Genomic DNA, 15236 nt, shown 5'->3' with positions numbered 1-15236 from the left:
GCATCCCCGTGCAGCCTCCTGCACCAGAGTGTTGTTGCACAGCATGACTCTGGAATGAGCCTGGATGCTGACAATCAAGTCACTTGGTAGACATGATTTCCAAAATGAGGGCCAGGAAGCCTTCAGTCACATAGCCAGTTATGGGCTAAAGTGATGTTGAAGCATTGGAAACGATGCAGACCAAGGGAAGCCAGTGGGGAATGGGAGGTAAAATAGAAGATGGAATATGAACCAATGCAGCAGCTCATGGAGAAACACTGACATCTGCAGTTGCAGCAAGGTATGTTCTCACTGTGTGCATGATCTATCTGTTGTACGTGCGGGGACCTTTCACAGGCTTATATATATATTCACTGTGGTTCAAATAGCATTGTCCTTTAATTTCTCTTTCCACTCTGATTGCCAGCTACCAGTGCTGTGGGAAATGGCCAAGCCTCATTTTAAGAGACGGGACTTAATTTTCCAGAAAGTGCCCAAGAACCGTCCAGTCACCATGTGTGAGATGCTGAAGGGAATACCTGTTGTCTGCCAGGAGATGCTTCATCCTCTAAAAGCATGAATTCAGTGGTACACCACAGTGGAGACAGAGAAGGTTGTCCACAGCAGAGAGCCGTTGGTCTCAGCATCAGGCATGAAACAAGCTGGCAGAAATCCTCCACTTTGTCCTGGCATTCCCAGTAAGCGTGCTCTGTCAGACAAGGTGTTAGCCTTAGAGAATAAAAGTAGGATTCCCCTCAGGCTGGGCTCTGGTACGAATTAAACACATCATCTGAGCCAGGAGCACTTTTGCTTGCCATAAGGCAGATAAAAAGGAGGTGGAGTCCTCAGTGCCCTGAAGCTAAGCTTTCCACGTGCTGGCCAGACTCTGCCCCCGGCAGAGGAGCTGCTTTACCAGGTGTGCTGGGATCCAGCCAGGTTACTTGACTCACCCTGACAGAAATGCCATCGTCTCTTCCTCTTTACAGGTCTGCAGTTTGTTTTTTAGCAGGAAGAGAAGCGTATCTTAAAAGGAGTGCTAACCTGGAGCCGGACAGTCAGCTGTTAGCGCGTGCAGGGATTTCTCAGGGAGGAGAGCAAAATGGTGAGTGGGAGCCGTGCTGTCTCTCTCGGTTGATGGATGAACTCAGGGGAGCGGTCAGGGCAAGAGAAGTGAGGCCATGGGAACACTCAGGTGTTTGGTGGAATGCTCCCTGGGAGCATTCAGCCCTCCTGTTTTCTGTCCCAACCAAGTCAGTCGAGCTGGCCCTTCTGCTCTCTCTGCGTTTCCCTGTAGTGCAACCAATGCTTTCTGACACCTGACTGGGTTTTAGTGTCTATCTCAGCTTTTCTGTCCTGGAGGTGTCACCTGGTGTTGGGCAGTTGGGGCAAAGTGGAAGCATGGTTGTGTTGTTTTCTTTTTTAAGCTAAACTGCAGTATAAAGCTTTCTCTTGCCCAGGATGTGCCCTTGGCAGACAGTAGCTCCTGTAGTTAATGCTGCAGGGAAATCTACCCAACTCACGTCAGGTCACTGGCACTCAGAGCCCTGTAAACATCATGCTAGAGTAATCTGGGCAATCGGCAAACAAAAGCAGGGGCACTGCAGTCATTTGTCTGCAACCACTATGTTGAATTATGCTCACTTTAAGTTTTGAAATGTCAGAGCAGGCAGATCAGGATTTTCAGCTGGGACAACTAGAAGTATTGATACATTGGAAGTCAATAGTAATTTACACGCAAAGATCCTGTCTCTCACAATGGGTAGTGTACAAATTTCCGTAATTTATTTTTTTTGCAACTGACTTGAGACAATTGCTTTAAGCTCTTGTACACTTGAGAGAAACGGGCTAGTTCTGTGTCTTGCTCCAGTGCAGAACCAGGCTTTTCCTTTAAATAAGGGCTTACTTTATACTTTCTGTCCTCAAGTGTTAAGGGATTAAGTCTTTACCCCTGGTCTGAAACTATGATTAAATAAGCTAGGAAAAGCATTTCTACTCAAATCAAGGGCTTCCAGTCAGGTTATTGCAAGGAACAAATAGACCTGTTGCTAGCTGGCAACTTGATTTTGTTAACAGTCAACGGCACACACAGATCTAGTTTCACAAATACCTTGAGCACAGAGAGGTGAACAGAGGTAAACAACACATTTTATGTGGCTCCTTCTCTTCGGACTTTCATTTAACCTGCATATGCACAGTCCTGGAAATAATCACGAAGTCCATTAAGTGTACGGTCTTGAACCGAGAAGAAGGAAATAAAATAAATGTACAGCTTCAGAGAAGATAAATATCCAAGCTCAAACATTAACAGGTCAGCTGTTCAGAAAGGCATGTGTCAGTGAGGAAGCTCAAAGAATGCACAATAGGAAGTTCAGGTGAGAACATCTCTGTTGTATTTCATTCCCAGCTGGCAGCCTGGGTGCAGCGGTACCTGGGCCTCTGGGGAGTTAGAAAGAAATCAATCCTTCTCATTTGGTGACCAGTTGTTAACTGTGTCTGCTCAGAGGCATTTCCCAACATCTGCAGTCCCTACGACAAGCTGTTGAAAGGTTATGCTTCCAGTTCAATGTCCACGGCCTGCCTGTAAAGGCCACGGTTCTGAACATGCCTCCAGCTGCAGTCTGTAGTGGGAGGATCAGTTCTGGACCTTTCAATAAGCATTATGATCCTTCACGCCCGGTGATGTGTCCTGTTCCTAGACCACAGGCCTTAGACTGGGCTGAGACTGAAGAGCCAAATCTCTCTCAGCTTGCTTGCATTCCGAGCCTTCCTTCTCCATAAACTGCAATCCAGACTTTTATTGGCATGCTTTGACCTCCCTGATCTGAAATAACCATGCCCAACTCAGGGCATGGCAGCAGAACTTCCTGCAGGCAGAAAAAGGGCAGCTTTCTGCCAGCTCCCTCCCTACTGGCTTTTGGTGGATGCAAAGTGAAGCTCCCTTTCAGTCTTCTCCTGTCACCTTCCACATCAGTTCCAGGGGAGATCTCTGCAGATTTGCTCTTTCGCTCCTTTTTATTTAATTCCCGTGTGTTTCTGGTGCTGACCAGGGTTCAGTAATAACATTGAACCTACCTGTCTTAACAGAGTTGCTTCCTGTGGATTAAAGAAGAGGAGGGAAAGGCTTCTGCACTGCTTGCCCTCATTGCCAGCCTCAAAGCTAAGCTTCCCTTCCCAGCACTGTCAGTAGCACCCGTCCCTACAGGCGGCCTCAGCTGCCCACAGAGCTCACCATCTAATGGACGCAGTACTGCTTCCAACAGTACAGCTACACCAGCAAGAGAGATTGAGAGCAGCTTTTAACTTTCTCCAAGCCTCTTTCTGCATTCCTCCTAGAATGGTAGTGTCTGTATCCCAGCTGCCCCAGGCAGCAAAACATCACCAAACAGCTGTTGTTCTGCCTGTGGAAACAATTTAGTCAGGAAGGAGTTAATGTCTTTTTTCATCTGTCTGTTGAATCAACAAGAGCAGGAACTGCAGCTGGTCTGGGGCTCAGAGGCTGCAGGTGGAGGTGCTTGCTGTCTTACCAGCTGCCACTTTCCTGTAGCTCCCCAGCCACTGTGGGGACAAAGAGCCTTGTCCTCCCTCACTGGGAGCTAGCTGCCAGGGTGAGCTCCTTGCGCGATAATCCCCGACTACTCAGAGGAGGCTCTGCATGGCGTAAGCAATTCCAGTAAACCGGTTCAAGTTTATTTATTTGTATTGCTTTCTTAAGTAGTACGACATGCTCTTTGTTTTCTCTGGAATAACTATCACAACTTAATATTCAGATCACATCGGTATATTCTCATGCCGTCACCTCCAGTCACTTCAGAAATATCCCTGCCCACTCCCACAGATGGTCAGGGCACCTGATACTCAATTCCGTTTTTTATTTTCTATTTGTATTTTTGTTATTTCTTTGCAGACAACAACATTTTCCAAAGCCTTTTACAACACAACAGTAAGTACACTGCATAGGATGAAGATCTATTGCCTACTCAGCACTGTGGTACATATAGGAGCTGGGGAAGTTCTGGAAGAGAAGGAGGTGCTGTTCTGGGTGGGTGGCTGCTGGGGATCTTCTCTGACATACTGTCCTAATGCCACTGACGTTATATTGTAGCAATAAGGGCAGGTGAGATGCTTACAGAACCCCCAGTCCTGCATTTGTGCCTCTTTTCTCGTTTATTTAGAAATGGGCAAATCCAGTAAGTTTGCAGTATTTTACTGCATGAGCTGTCAGCTGCAGGCGGTGGGTCAGTCTGGGCAAGGGAATAACAAGCGATGCGCTTGCCACCATCACTGTGTGATAGGCTTTTTTGTCGTGGGGCCTCAGCTGCCTTTGGAGCTGGGTGGGACATTTTTCAATGGCTAGAAAAATCCAGAGGGTTTTGTTTTGGGTTACACGCAGTTTTCAGGGCCCTGCACTACACGCATTGCTTCTGTGAACCCAGGCAGAGTGTGCAGCACCCTCCACTGACTGATGCTCGAGGGAAGGCCAAGCAGGCAGATGATGTGGCAGGGACAGAGAGCAGCCTGTTGCAAAAGCACATCATTTCTTGGGGCTTCCTGCTATCCTTTTTGCTGCTTCCCCTTCAGAGTCCAGCTTCTCCGGCATGTATTTGTGCTTATTTCCTGCGTACGCTTTTTTTTTTTTTCCAGCCCTAAGCCCCTTTCTGAGGAAGAACATGTATTCCTTCCAGGCAGAGCCATTGCTGGAAGGACCAAAGTCTGGGTTGTTGCTTATGACTGGCACTCACAGGCCACAGCCTCAGGGTGCAGCCGAGTTCTCCGTGTGTAACCTACCATGGGCTGTTATTGAAGTCTTGCAACTGCTTGCTTAGCCTCTGTCCATGTTAGCTTTATATGAAATATATTTTCGCAATGTTCTTTAACCATCTTATTTCTAGACTTCTGCAACTACAATAGGAAACACAGCTGTCCAAGCAGATTGTTATGGGTAAGACTTTGCTTTGTTATTTAATGAGATTGTTTTCATGGAGCATTTTCCCTCTAAAATCAAATCTTTGCTACCTTTGTCCATTCCCATGTGTGGTGCAGCTGGGCTAGATGCCTCTGTTGTGGCCCAGGGCTGCAGTTTTGTCTCTCACATTGGCTATCCTTGTTGCATGCTAGCCCCACACTCTGCTACTGAGCACAGCATTAAAGGATCACCATGCATGCATTTGACCTGATTCTCTTTCTTTGTGAGTTAGTACCAGCCCTGGGTGATTGGAGTAGCTGCAGGGATACCCAGCTTCCTGGCCTTGGTCCTTGCAGTCATCTTGGCAGTGGTCTGTGTTCTCCAGTGGTCAAACTTCAGCTGGAAGCAGGTAAATACCTTCCATCTCCTGGATGCCTTGCCACTTGTGAGCCTAGTCCTCTACATCAGAGTTCTGGTTCAGTACCTTCTGCAGCTCTTAGGATGTTCAAGACTGAACCCCTAGGCACCCCTACCCACAAACCGTCACTGCTCTGCTTAGGAGTTACAGGATCATAAAGGTAAAAGAGAAATTCGTGTGAAAATATGGGAGAGTTACTGCCAAGTGGTCCGTTAACTAGCAGGAAGTAACCAAAGAATCTATCATCATTGTTCTTCAGTGGATTTCTCTTGTTATTTGCTAGAGGAAATCCTTCGTTCAGGAATCCTCTGACTACAAAATAGTGTTATTTAGTTCCCCAAACACTGCCGCATCGTTTCATACTATGTGGTCAACTTTTTCCTCTGTTCCAGCCCATGGGGTGGGTTTAAATGCCCACCTCCCCATTGGTGGGGTAGAGCGAGGGGGTTGTGTAGTACCCTGCCTTGTTCCTCTGGGGTGAAAAAGCATTCATGTGTCCACGGAAGAGGAAAATCAGGAAGCATTGTGGCAGCCAAACACTGATGGTTCTATGGCCCTTTCCTCCCCCTACCACTTTTCTAGGTGTTTTAACCAGCTCTAGGGCTTGCATGGCTCATTGTTTTCTTACTTCAGAACGAAACCTGTAACAGTACCGAGGGAGGTGATTTCCATGTTGTTGTTGTTGGTTGAAGTTTTTTTGATTTGTTTTGTTTTCTCTGTGTGTAATTGTGCTAGTGAGTGTTTTCCCCTATATTAAAGGGGACCAGGTGGGTTTAGGATGATGTAGTGAAGGCGATTCTTGGGCATCAAGGGTTCACTGCTACAAGGTAATTCCCATGGGCTCACATCAAGTGGCCCGTGTAATTGTCCCAGATGAAAAATCATTTTGACGTCCAGCTTAGATTGTTAGATATTATTCCATGTGGTTATTTCGGCCCCGAGTATGTTCTGAGTTCTGAGCACTTTGGTAACAGGACATTTTTTCCCTGCTCTGTACTTCTTGAACTGTTGTTGGTGAATTGTAGATAGGCGGTGTTTGTCACTCTTTCTGCTCACCTCTTCAGACAAGTGGCTGTCCTGAGATACAGGAAGAACACGAATATGAACGATCTCCTCCCAGACCTCCAGATGTAAGTCATCTGTTAACTGATTCTTACTGTAGCACACAGGCTTCCGAGTGAGTTACTAAACAAAGGACTGGCTTTAAGGGTAGCCCTAGACAAATAATAGAGACTTCATGGAAAGCTCTCTCCCCATGCTTGCCTGTGGCTCCTACACTACTGCTGTTTCTAGCTGTATGTCTGTCTGGTGCAATCTCAGATGAGGGGCCAGCAATAGAGTGCCATTGTTTTTAGAGTACACAGGTATTCCAGCTGCATCCTGCATGGGCAAAAATGGAGGGAGGAATGAACCTGAAATATGAGCAAATACATTTTCTTCAAAATACTGCCAAACATTTCCAAAGAAAGGCAGGAATTCTCATGCACTGTATTCTCTCTAGCCTGAGTACTTTGTTACAGCCATTGCAGAAATAATATTTTGCTTCTAGGACTTTTATCTGACCATGATGGAGGAGACGACAAACGTCTACGTAAATGGAGATCAACAAAAACACTTCAGACCAGACATCCAAGCACAGGCAAAGCCCTCAAGGATGAATAAGCCCAGAAGAGAGCCACCTGTGGTGGAATACGTTTATGAAAATCATCCTCCCTTTCACTGAGAGAAAAGCACCAAATTGTGGCTGGAACCAGAAATAACAGACACAATCCTTTTCCTGGACACTAGGGGCTACACAGCTGCATTTCATGAACAAGAGTTTTCTCTTTGTGCATACAGGAAATTCTAGAGAACAGGACAAAGAGACTGCATGGCGAAAGAACCCGTTTGGAATTATGCCTCTGAGATATGGAAGCAAAATGAGATTCCCCTCATTTCGGAAGTAACAAAGTGCTGTGGGAGAGGTGGTCTTGCTGTTCTCCTGAATTTAGTTTATTTTAATAAAGAACATCTAAATCCTTGTAGTGACAGTAGAGTGGACAAGTAGAGTGTTTGCTGGAATCCCCAGATTCAGGTTCTTGAGCTCCTCACAACTGCTTGGGAAAACATGAATGAACCCTTGTTTTCATTTGACAGAAGGAGACTAGACTGTAAATGAGGTGAAGTGATAAGCCCAAGAAAACTGGAGGGAGTGAAGTTCCAGCTGCTGACTTTAGCCCCAGGGATGGCAATTTCCCTTAGTTCTCGGCTAATCCTTACCCACAGTGGTGTCTCACTCACACTATTTTCTCTGTGCCCCTACAACAGGTATTTCAGCCAGGAGGTGAAGTAGGAATGCTTATTCTCCTATGATTTCAGTAAGAGACACCATTCAGAGAAATGGTCTCCTCTGCAGCCCCATCTTGATTCATGCGAGGATGCTGGGTGGCCACGGTGACAGGCAGGGTTGTGTTGGAAAATGCTTTGGGAAGAAAGAGGAGCCGTAGGGAAGATGCTCCCCGCCTGTGGAAAGGCTGGGCCATGGAGTACCCTAGGAATGAGAGGGGCACCCAGGCGGAGACAGAGGTCCCACCAAAGGGGCACAGCATTGAAAGTAGCCAGAGCTTCAGCCTGTGAATGGAGGAGTGCTGTCATCCAGGAGGGATGCTGCCGCTGTTCTTCTGCAGGCTGCAGGGCTGGCAGGGTTCCTTGCAGGCAGCAGCAGGAATCTGGTGGTGAAGCAGGCAGGGGTTTTCGCCCTGGGAAGGTCAGCTCTTCTGGCAGCGCCGTGGCCACAGGTGCTGTGACCTGCTCTGCAGTGGAGCAGTGGCTGCGGGGACTGCCCCAACCCAAAGAAAGCAGCAGCTCAAGGCCTCATAAATAGATTTTTCTTTATTGGGCTGTTAATGTACACGTACCATACTGTCCATCAGCAGAGCATGCTGCCCTCAGTGGGACACGTGCTGCAGGTCGTGGGCAGCCGCAGGAGCCCTGTTTGTAAGCAATTTGGCTGTTCAGTGGGACTTCTGCACTCAGTGAGCACACACAGTGTCAGTGGTTTGAAGAGCCTGGGACTCTGGGAGCTATCTTCCTGGAGGTGTTGTGTAGGTGAGCCAATACTCCTGTCATTGGATTTAGTAGAGGCGTAGAGATATAGAAGACTAGATGGGCTAGGGAACACTGCACAGAGGTTTCGTGCCCTTCAGCGGGGAAGAGCACAGAGCTGGTAAAAGGGAGGAACATTTCCTAATCCACTCAGCGTAGGGGTTATGCTGAGCTCCTCAGGCTTGAGGACAGCCTTCAAGGTGAAGTTCTGCAAGATGGTGGTCAGGAACAAGAATATCTCCATGCGTGCCAGGCCCTCTCCAGGGCATATTCGCTTCCCTGGAAGTAAAGACAACAAATAGCGCTGAGCAGGTGCTGCTGTGTGGGTTGGAGTTTGTGCTAGGCCTACGTGCTATGCAGCTTGTTTACTAGGTGCAGCTAGTAAATAAAGCTAGTAAATAGCAGCAGGGAGGTGACTGACTGGGTGTGTGAACGAAGAACAGGAGAAGCCTGGAGAGTGGAGGGAGGAGGCATCACGTGGAGAGGTCGAGAGAGTGAGGTGACACAGCGTGGGTGAGAAAGAGGAGGGCTGGGGCTGTTGGTAGGTGAGTGGTTGCGAGTAGCCTACTTAAAGGTGCCCAGAAAGAGTGGCACCTCCCAGTAGGAGTTCTAAAAAGCCCCCAAAAGAGAGGGCTGATGTGGGTGGGAAGGAACAGCAGAGAGTAGGTACACAGAGAGCAGCGAGCCCCAGGGAAGTAGTGGCAGGACCACACGGGGAGCAGGTGCTATGGGAAAAAGCAGGGTGGTTCCCCCAGGGGAGGACAGCAGCTCCTGGGAGAGGAAGCCTGTGTGTTACCTGCTGAGAAGGGCATGAAGAGTTCACTCTTCCTAAAGGTGCCGTTCTCGTTCAAGAAATGTCCAGGATTAAACTCATGTGGGTTTGGGAACTCCTTGCTGTTATACAGCACAGAACTGAGGACGGGGAAGATTGTGGTGCCCTGCAGTAAGACAAGAAGAGCAGAAGTGAAGGGGAGGTGACTAAGGTCACTTAACCCCACTGCCTGTCAAGTTAAGGCTGAGGTAATTAGTGCAATCCTCTCAGAGCCTTCAGCGGCCCTTTGGGGACTCTCCCTTTGGAGAGGCACATTTAGGGAGGCCCTGCTAGATGTTACAGCATAGACAGTTGTTCTGGCTGCCCCTCCTGTGTTCCCTTTCTGTTTCAGCCCATTTATCCTCTCCTTTCTCTGGTTGTTTGGGGACACCCCACCTAATTCTTCTTTCTTGGTGTTTCACTATAATGAACTTGTAGATGTACAATGTTCCTTCTTTTCTGTGAGCCCTGAAAAGCAAAAGCATACAAGACTGTAGCTCTCTTCTCTTCTGACAATTTTTTTCCTGCCTCCATCCTCTTTCTTCTTACTTTCTGAGCAGCCCCTGACTGGGGAACAGGATAAATGATCCAGAAGTGATGACAAAAGAGCACTCTGCTAGAAGCTGGACTCTGCTAGTTCCCTGGGTGCTGTCTTGATTTTACAGTGACAGATGAAAATCGTGACGCCAACAGGCCCCATGTTGCTGTTCCCCCAGTGTTTGTGGTCCCTCAGAAGATGGGAAGTAACATGAGCATCACTGCAGTGGTCCAGGCCAAACCAGGCCATGGGCTGCCCTAGCCTATCAGGCTGCCTCTGGGAGTGGCCAACAAGGATTGCCTCAGTAAGTGTGTAAGAACAGGGCAAACAGGTTCTGTTCATTCATCTGAATGTAAATAGTTTCCATCACATTTTGCCTTGGGGTCTCTACTCTCAATAATCACAGACTGACTCTGCCTCCAAGGAGATGCCAGGCTCCCCCAGATGGCAGTGAGCAGTTCCCCAGCTTTGCTGCCTTTGTGAGGAGACACTGCTCTGTTCTATTTGTGAGCTCAGCATGTTTCTACTGATAGGTCAACCCACAGAGCAAGTGAGCAGAGGTGTTGGGCAGACCTAGTGTTCCAGTCTCAGCCCAGGGGACAGCAACAAGGAATTGCAGGTATGCTACAGCAGCCTGGGGATCTGAGGAAAACTCTATGAAGGCCCAGGTGATGACATGGTCAGGTCACAGCATTTCTAGCTTCAGGCGTGTAACCGACAGCCTGAGAGCAAGCATGCTGCCACCTTGTTGCTGGACTTGAGGGAGCTTGCCCACTAACCTTGGGAATGAAATGCTCTCTGAAGTAGATGTCTTTGGTCACAGCATGAGGGATGCTCAAGGGGATGAGGGTGATAAAGCGCTGGATTTCATGAGCCACTGCATCTGTGTAGGGCATCTGGGTCCGGTCAGCCACACAAGGTCTTCGTGATCGTCCTACGACCCGGTCAATCTCTTCTTGAACTTTCTCTGTCAAGAGAAGCACAAACCATAAGATGGGTGAATAAAGCCAAACCCACCCAAACAGCTTGTCCTAAGCTGTCCACAAACCTCATGGATTTGCTAGCAAATGATGGGAGCATTTATATTGATTTTGGTGTAGTCTGGAAAGCAACTCCACTGCAGCCTGTGCAAACAATGCCCTTATAACAAACTTGGCTAAATAGGAGTAGCAAGAGAGAAAGATGTGGACACAGCCAAATCCCTCGCTGATGAGGGGGTGCATTTGCTGTTGATGGCCAGTGAAGCTGAGGGATGTGTAATGGCCCTTGAGGGGTATGAGCATACAAGGACTTTGCCCATTTAGGTAGAATATGAGAGAAGAGAAGTTGAAAAGGCAGTAGCATTAGATCTGTGTCCAGCCCAAGGGAATGGCTAGAGGAGAAGAGATCATAGACTGGTACCTTGTATCTGTGGGTATTTGAGAAGAAGCAGAAACCCATATCTTAAGGTGGTGCTAGTCGTCTCAGTTCCACCAGTGAACAAGTCAAAGGCTGTGGTTATCAGGTTCTTCAAGTGGAAGCTGGAATTGGGATTGTCTTTTTCCTAGAGAAAAGGCTGGGTTATTTCTCTAGTTGAACTGAGAAAAGGGCCCTTTCTTGTGTCACCGTGGGCCCTGCTTTCCACCCAGAGCTGTTGCATTTCTCTGATAAGGTGCGGCAGCCATGTAGGACATTTCAATGCTATCTCTGTGCAGTAAGCAAGACCCCAGAGCAGCCTTCTTTGAAACTGCACACTGTATGTTAGGTATATAGCCGTCTGCTTGCCCTTGCTGTGCCAACTGCTTTCCAGTGCAAGAGCTGCAAGACCAGCCTGCAAACGCCCCTGTGTTTTGGTGCAAGCAGTTGTAGGTCTTGGTGTCCAAGCAGCTGTGGGTAATGAACATGGAGGGTGCAGACCACCAGCTGTAAGCTGCAGCACAGGCAACATCAGGGGTGTTGTCAGTGCCTTTCCACTTGCACAGACAGTTGCTTGTGTTCAGCCCTCACAAGGGGATATCCCAATATTTGTATTAGTTAGGAAAGGAAAGGGTGTTTGGGGATGAGCTGGGGCTGTGTGCTCTCTCCTTACTTCCTGCATTTTGCTGAGAAAGCAGTCAATGAAATCCTGAGGAGAGCTGGGATCCAGGTAGGCTTGGTGTGTCTTCACTTCCTCTGCTACAAAGGCTTTTACAGCATCAACTTCTTTGAATATTCTGTTGTGTGGGCCAGGGAAGTAATCCAGGATCTCTGGGAACATCTGGTATAGCTGGAAGGAAAGAAAGAGGAGGTCTTAGTAGGAATCCCAGAGGTGGAGAAAAAGAGTGGTTAGGACTAGGGAGAAGCTGCACTTAGTTGGCAAAACCAGCTGCATTTGCAAGGGTGTTTCTTGCTCTTGAGCAGCAGAACATTGATGGGTCCTGGTTTGAAGGTTGAAGTGAGACTTCATTGGGAGGGAAGCCTCCTGCTCCCCTGGGAGAATGTCACCACTGTGAAATAGTTGCTGAAGGTACCTGTCCCCAGCGGGAGCTGAGCATCTCAAAGATGTTGTTCATGTTGTTCATCAGAGACAGGAACTTCTTGTCTTTATAGTCATATCGTTTCCCAAAGATAACGGAGCATATGACATTGGAGACGGTGCAGCTCAGCATAAATGTTGGGTCGAAGGGCATTTCTGTGAGTTCAGAAAAGTTATAAGCCATTAAAAAAGAAATCACAAAAAAAGGCAAAACCTAAAAACCTACAGCTACTGTGGGTAACCTGACCTCTGGTGGTTAGTGGAAACTCACAGGTTAGTGGAAACTCACAGTGCCTTATTGACACAGAAGGGTTCTTCAAAAAGTACAGCACATAATCATGGAATTATTAACTGCTTTGTAACGAGGGGCAGCTGTTGCAAAGACCAAATGCATGGGAACATCAATTCACAGAATCACAAAATGGTTGACAGACGTCTGGAAATCATCTTGTCCAGCCCCTTCTAGAACCACTTGCCCAGGACCATGTCCAGACATCTTCTGAATACCTCTAAGGATGGAGACTCCACAACTTATGCTTAAGAACATGGGCTCCCTAAATGCAATCTTTTTTTTTTTTTCTTTCTTTTTTTTCTTTTTTTTTTTAAATAAACTATATTAAAAATAGACTATACTCTTTGTTTTTCTGAGCTCTTCAAGCAAGTGCTCGGCTTCCTCTTGGATCCTCTCTTCAATGCTCCTTTTCCCCATCCCAAAGTTGCGCAGCGTGGTGAGAGTAAACCGACGGACATGTAGCCACCCCTCGTTGTTGCTGAAAATAATGCCTGCAGAGGAAGGAGAAAGAGCGAAGACCTGACTTTGGTGCGCTGGATGTAAGATAAATGGAGACTCATGATGACAGTGAATGCTAACCCTGTAAATAGCAATGACATAGCATCTCAGAGTACTGTGGTCTGGAGACAACCTCTGGAGGTCCAGTAGTCCAGCTGTCTGCTTTTGGCCTTCTCCAGCACATCCCCAACCTCCTTGTGAACAATTCATCCCTCACATCCACACAGAACTTCCTGTGCTGCAGCCTGAGGCTGCTGCTGCTTGCCTTTCCACTGTGCATCAGTGAGATAAATCGAGCCCCATTTCTTAGAAATCCTCTTTGGGTGGTGGAAGCCAGCAGTTGCAGGCTGCCCTGCCTGCCGTTCTCCAGGTGGGACCCCCCCCATGTCACTCATGTCCTTGTGCATGGCATGCCCCATGCACACCCTGCCACACTTGTCCTCAGCCCTTCCCTTAGCATCAGGAGGAGCTCAGTCAGTGAACATACCTAATCCTTCGTTAGCCCGGTCTCCCAGTGGCATCCTTCCTCTGGCAGCAAACTCATCCCCACGATCAATCAAGGCTTCTTTTACCACGTCATGTCCACACAGCACCACCACTGGATCAGAGCCCAGGTGCACTGTGAAAACTGGCCCATACTCTTCGCTGAGCTGTCAAAATGCAAGAGAGAACACGGCCATGTAGAGAGGAGGAGTTGAAAAGTGACCACACTGCTGCATTGTTCTGCGGGCAGTGCAGCCTCACAGACCAACAGGGTTAAGATCTGGTCCTCTCATGGCAAATGTCAGTCAGCCATCAGATCCTAAGCAAGGGTGAGAGCGTGGGGGAGAGGGGACGACGACAGCTGAGATCCCCATGGCTTTTCTGCTCCTCCGGGGTTGGCAGTCATCAGGCTATAGCCACATGTTGTCCCCATGCACAGAGCACACACACTTCTCACCCCGAGAAGAAACCGAGGGGAAAAAGAGAGTCCTTACCTTCTCAAGGGTTTTGGCTAAGTCCTTTGGTTTCACCTGCAGCAGATTCCCTAGGATGGGAAGAGGAGCTGGTCCTGGAGGCATCTTCCCCTTTCCAGACCTGATTTTCCATCTTGCGAAGTTGAGCAGGCAAACAACACAAACCAGGAGAACAACAGTTGCTGCCCCCAGCAGCTCCATTTTCCAAGTGGAGGAGAGCTTGAGAGGCTCAGGAGGAATCAAGTCGGGCTGCTCAAGCCTGAGCTTATATACTGAAGTGCTCTGCTCTGTTAGGTCAACATCACGTTTTTGATCACGTGGCTGAGTTATCCAATGTTACTAGTCAATCATTTGAGACTGCCGTGTTGCGAAACCAGGACTGAACTTCTCCAAAGTTAATTGGTCATTAACAACACACCTTGTCTCAAGCAACTGTAGAGGCCAACAGAGATTAAGTTAAAAATGTGCTTGTAAGACTTGATTTGTTTCACTTAAACTTCATTGTTACAGAGATAATAGTATGAGCTGGGCATTCCACTTGAGGTGCTCCAGAAATTTGCTGTTATGAGAGCACCTTCCGCGTACCTCGGTGCCGTGTGGGTTTCCCATTCTGCAGCATTGTTTGCGTTAGTTCTCAGTGGGGACAGCCATCCCTGCTTGTTCCTGAAGGCTTCCTGGTGCTAGCAGGGGAGGTCACACTGCAGGCAGTGTGCTGAACACACGGATGTGTTGTCTTGTGAGCAAAGCAAGTGCCTCAGTTTCTCTCCCTAGGGGATGGTATGGCCTCACAAGAGAGGAAGGTATAAAATATTCACCTAGCACAGGCAGAAAGGTCTCCGGGCATGGTGATAGACACAATGGGCCTACTAGAAGAGAGACGTATGAAAAGGAACCTTGAGACTCTGACCTCTTCAAGCTTTTGTAAAGGAGAGAAAGAGGGAGATGAGGAGGTAGAGAAGAGAGTAATCAAGAACTTGAGAGGGCTTCTAGGGAATGGGTTCCCAGGCTGAGAAAGAGCTGAACTTGTGAGAGATTGAGTAAAGGTTAGTGCAAACTGAGAAATAGTTTGCAGTTGCAAAGACAAAAATGCCCACCCAACCTACTTCTGGAACATGGCATCATCAAAACAAGTTCTTCTTTTGTTAATGTTTGATGGGTGCACCCTCAGCAAGTCTGTGGCTGATGCCAGCTGAGTGGTGCAGTGGAAACTCTAGAGGGAAGGGATGCCATCCAGAGGGACACTGACATTGAGAGGTGGGCCCA

At 48.0% G+C, this 15236-nt stretch overlaps 1 protein-coding gene across 2 annotated transcripts; it reads right to left on the bottom strand.

The window, feature by feature from the left end:
- Positions 1 to 8481: 8481 nt before the first annotated feature.
- LOC116491642 (cytochrome P450 2C9-like) lies at positions 8482 to 14174 on the bottom strand. 2 transcript variants are annotated; one of them, XM_032191783.1, is made up of 9 exons: positions 13995 to 14174; positions 13505 to 13667; positions 12861 to 13010; positions 12223 to 12383; positions 11802 to 11978; positions 11135 to 11276; positions 10513 to 10700; positions 9181 to 9322; positions 8482 to 8663 (listed from the first exon to the last, which is right to left on the bottom strand). In XM_032191783.1, exons 1-9 carry the CDS (start codon positions 14172 to 14174, stop codon positions 8482 to 8484), a joined length of 1485 nt encoding a protein of 494 aa, XP_032047674.1. The 2 variants fall into 2 exon arrangements, with proteins under 2 accessions (XP_032047674.1, XP_032047675.1); XM_032191784.1 differs by lacking the exon at positions 11802 to 11978.
- Between the last annotated feature and the right edge of the window lie 1062 nt (positions 14175 to 15236).

The sequence above is a fragment of the Aythya fuligula genome, chromosome 7 (genome assembly GCF_009819795.1).
Source record: "Aythya fuligula isolate bAytFul2 chromosome 7, bAytFul2.pri, whole genome shotgun sequence".
NCBI classification, from domain to species: domain Eukaryota; kingdom Metazoa; phylum Chordata; class Aves; order Anseriformes; family Anatidae; genus Aythya; species Aythya fuligula.
The sequence above is the reverse complement of the archived record's forward strand: the minus strand, read 5'-3'. Positions and strand labels throughout refer to the sequence as shown.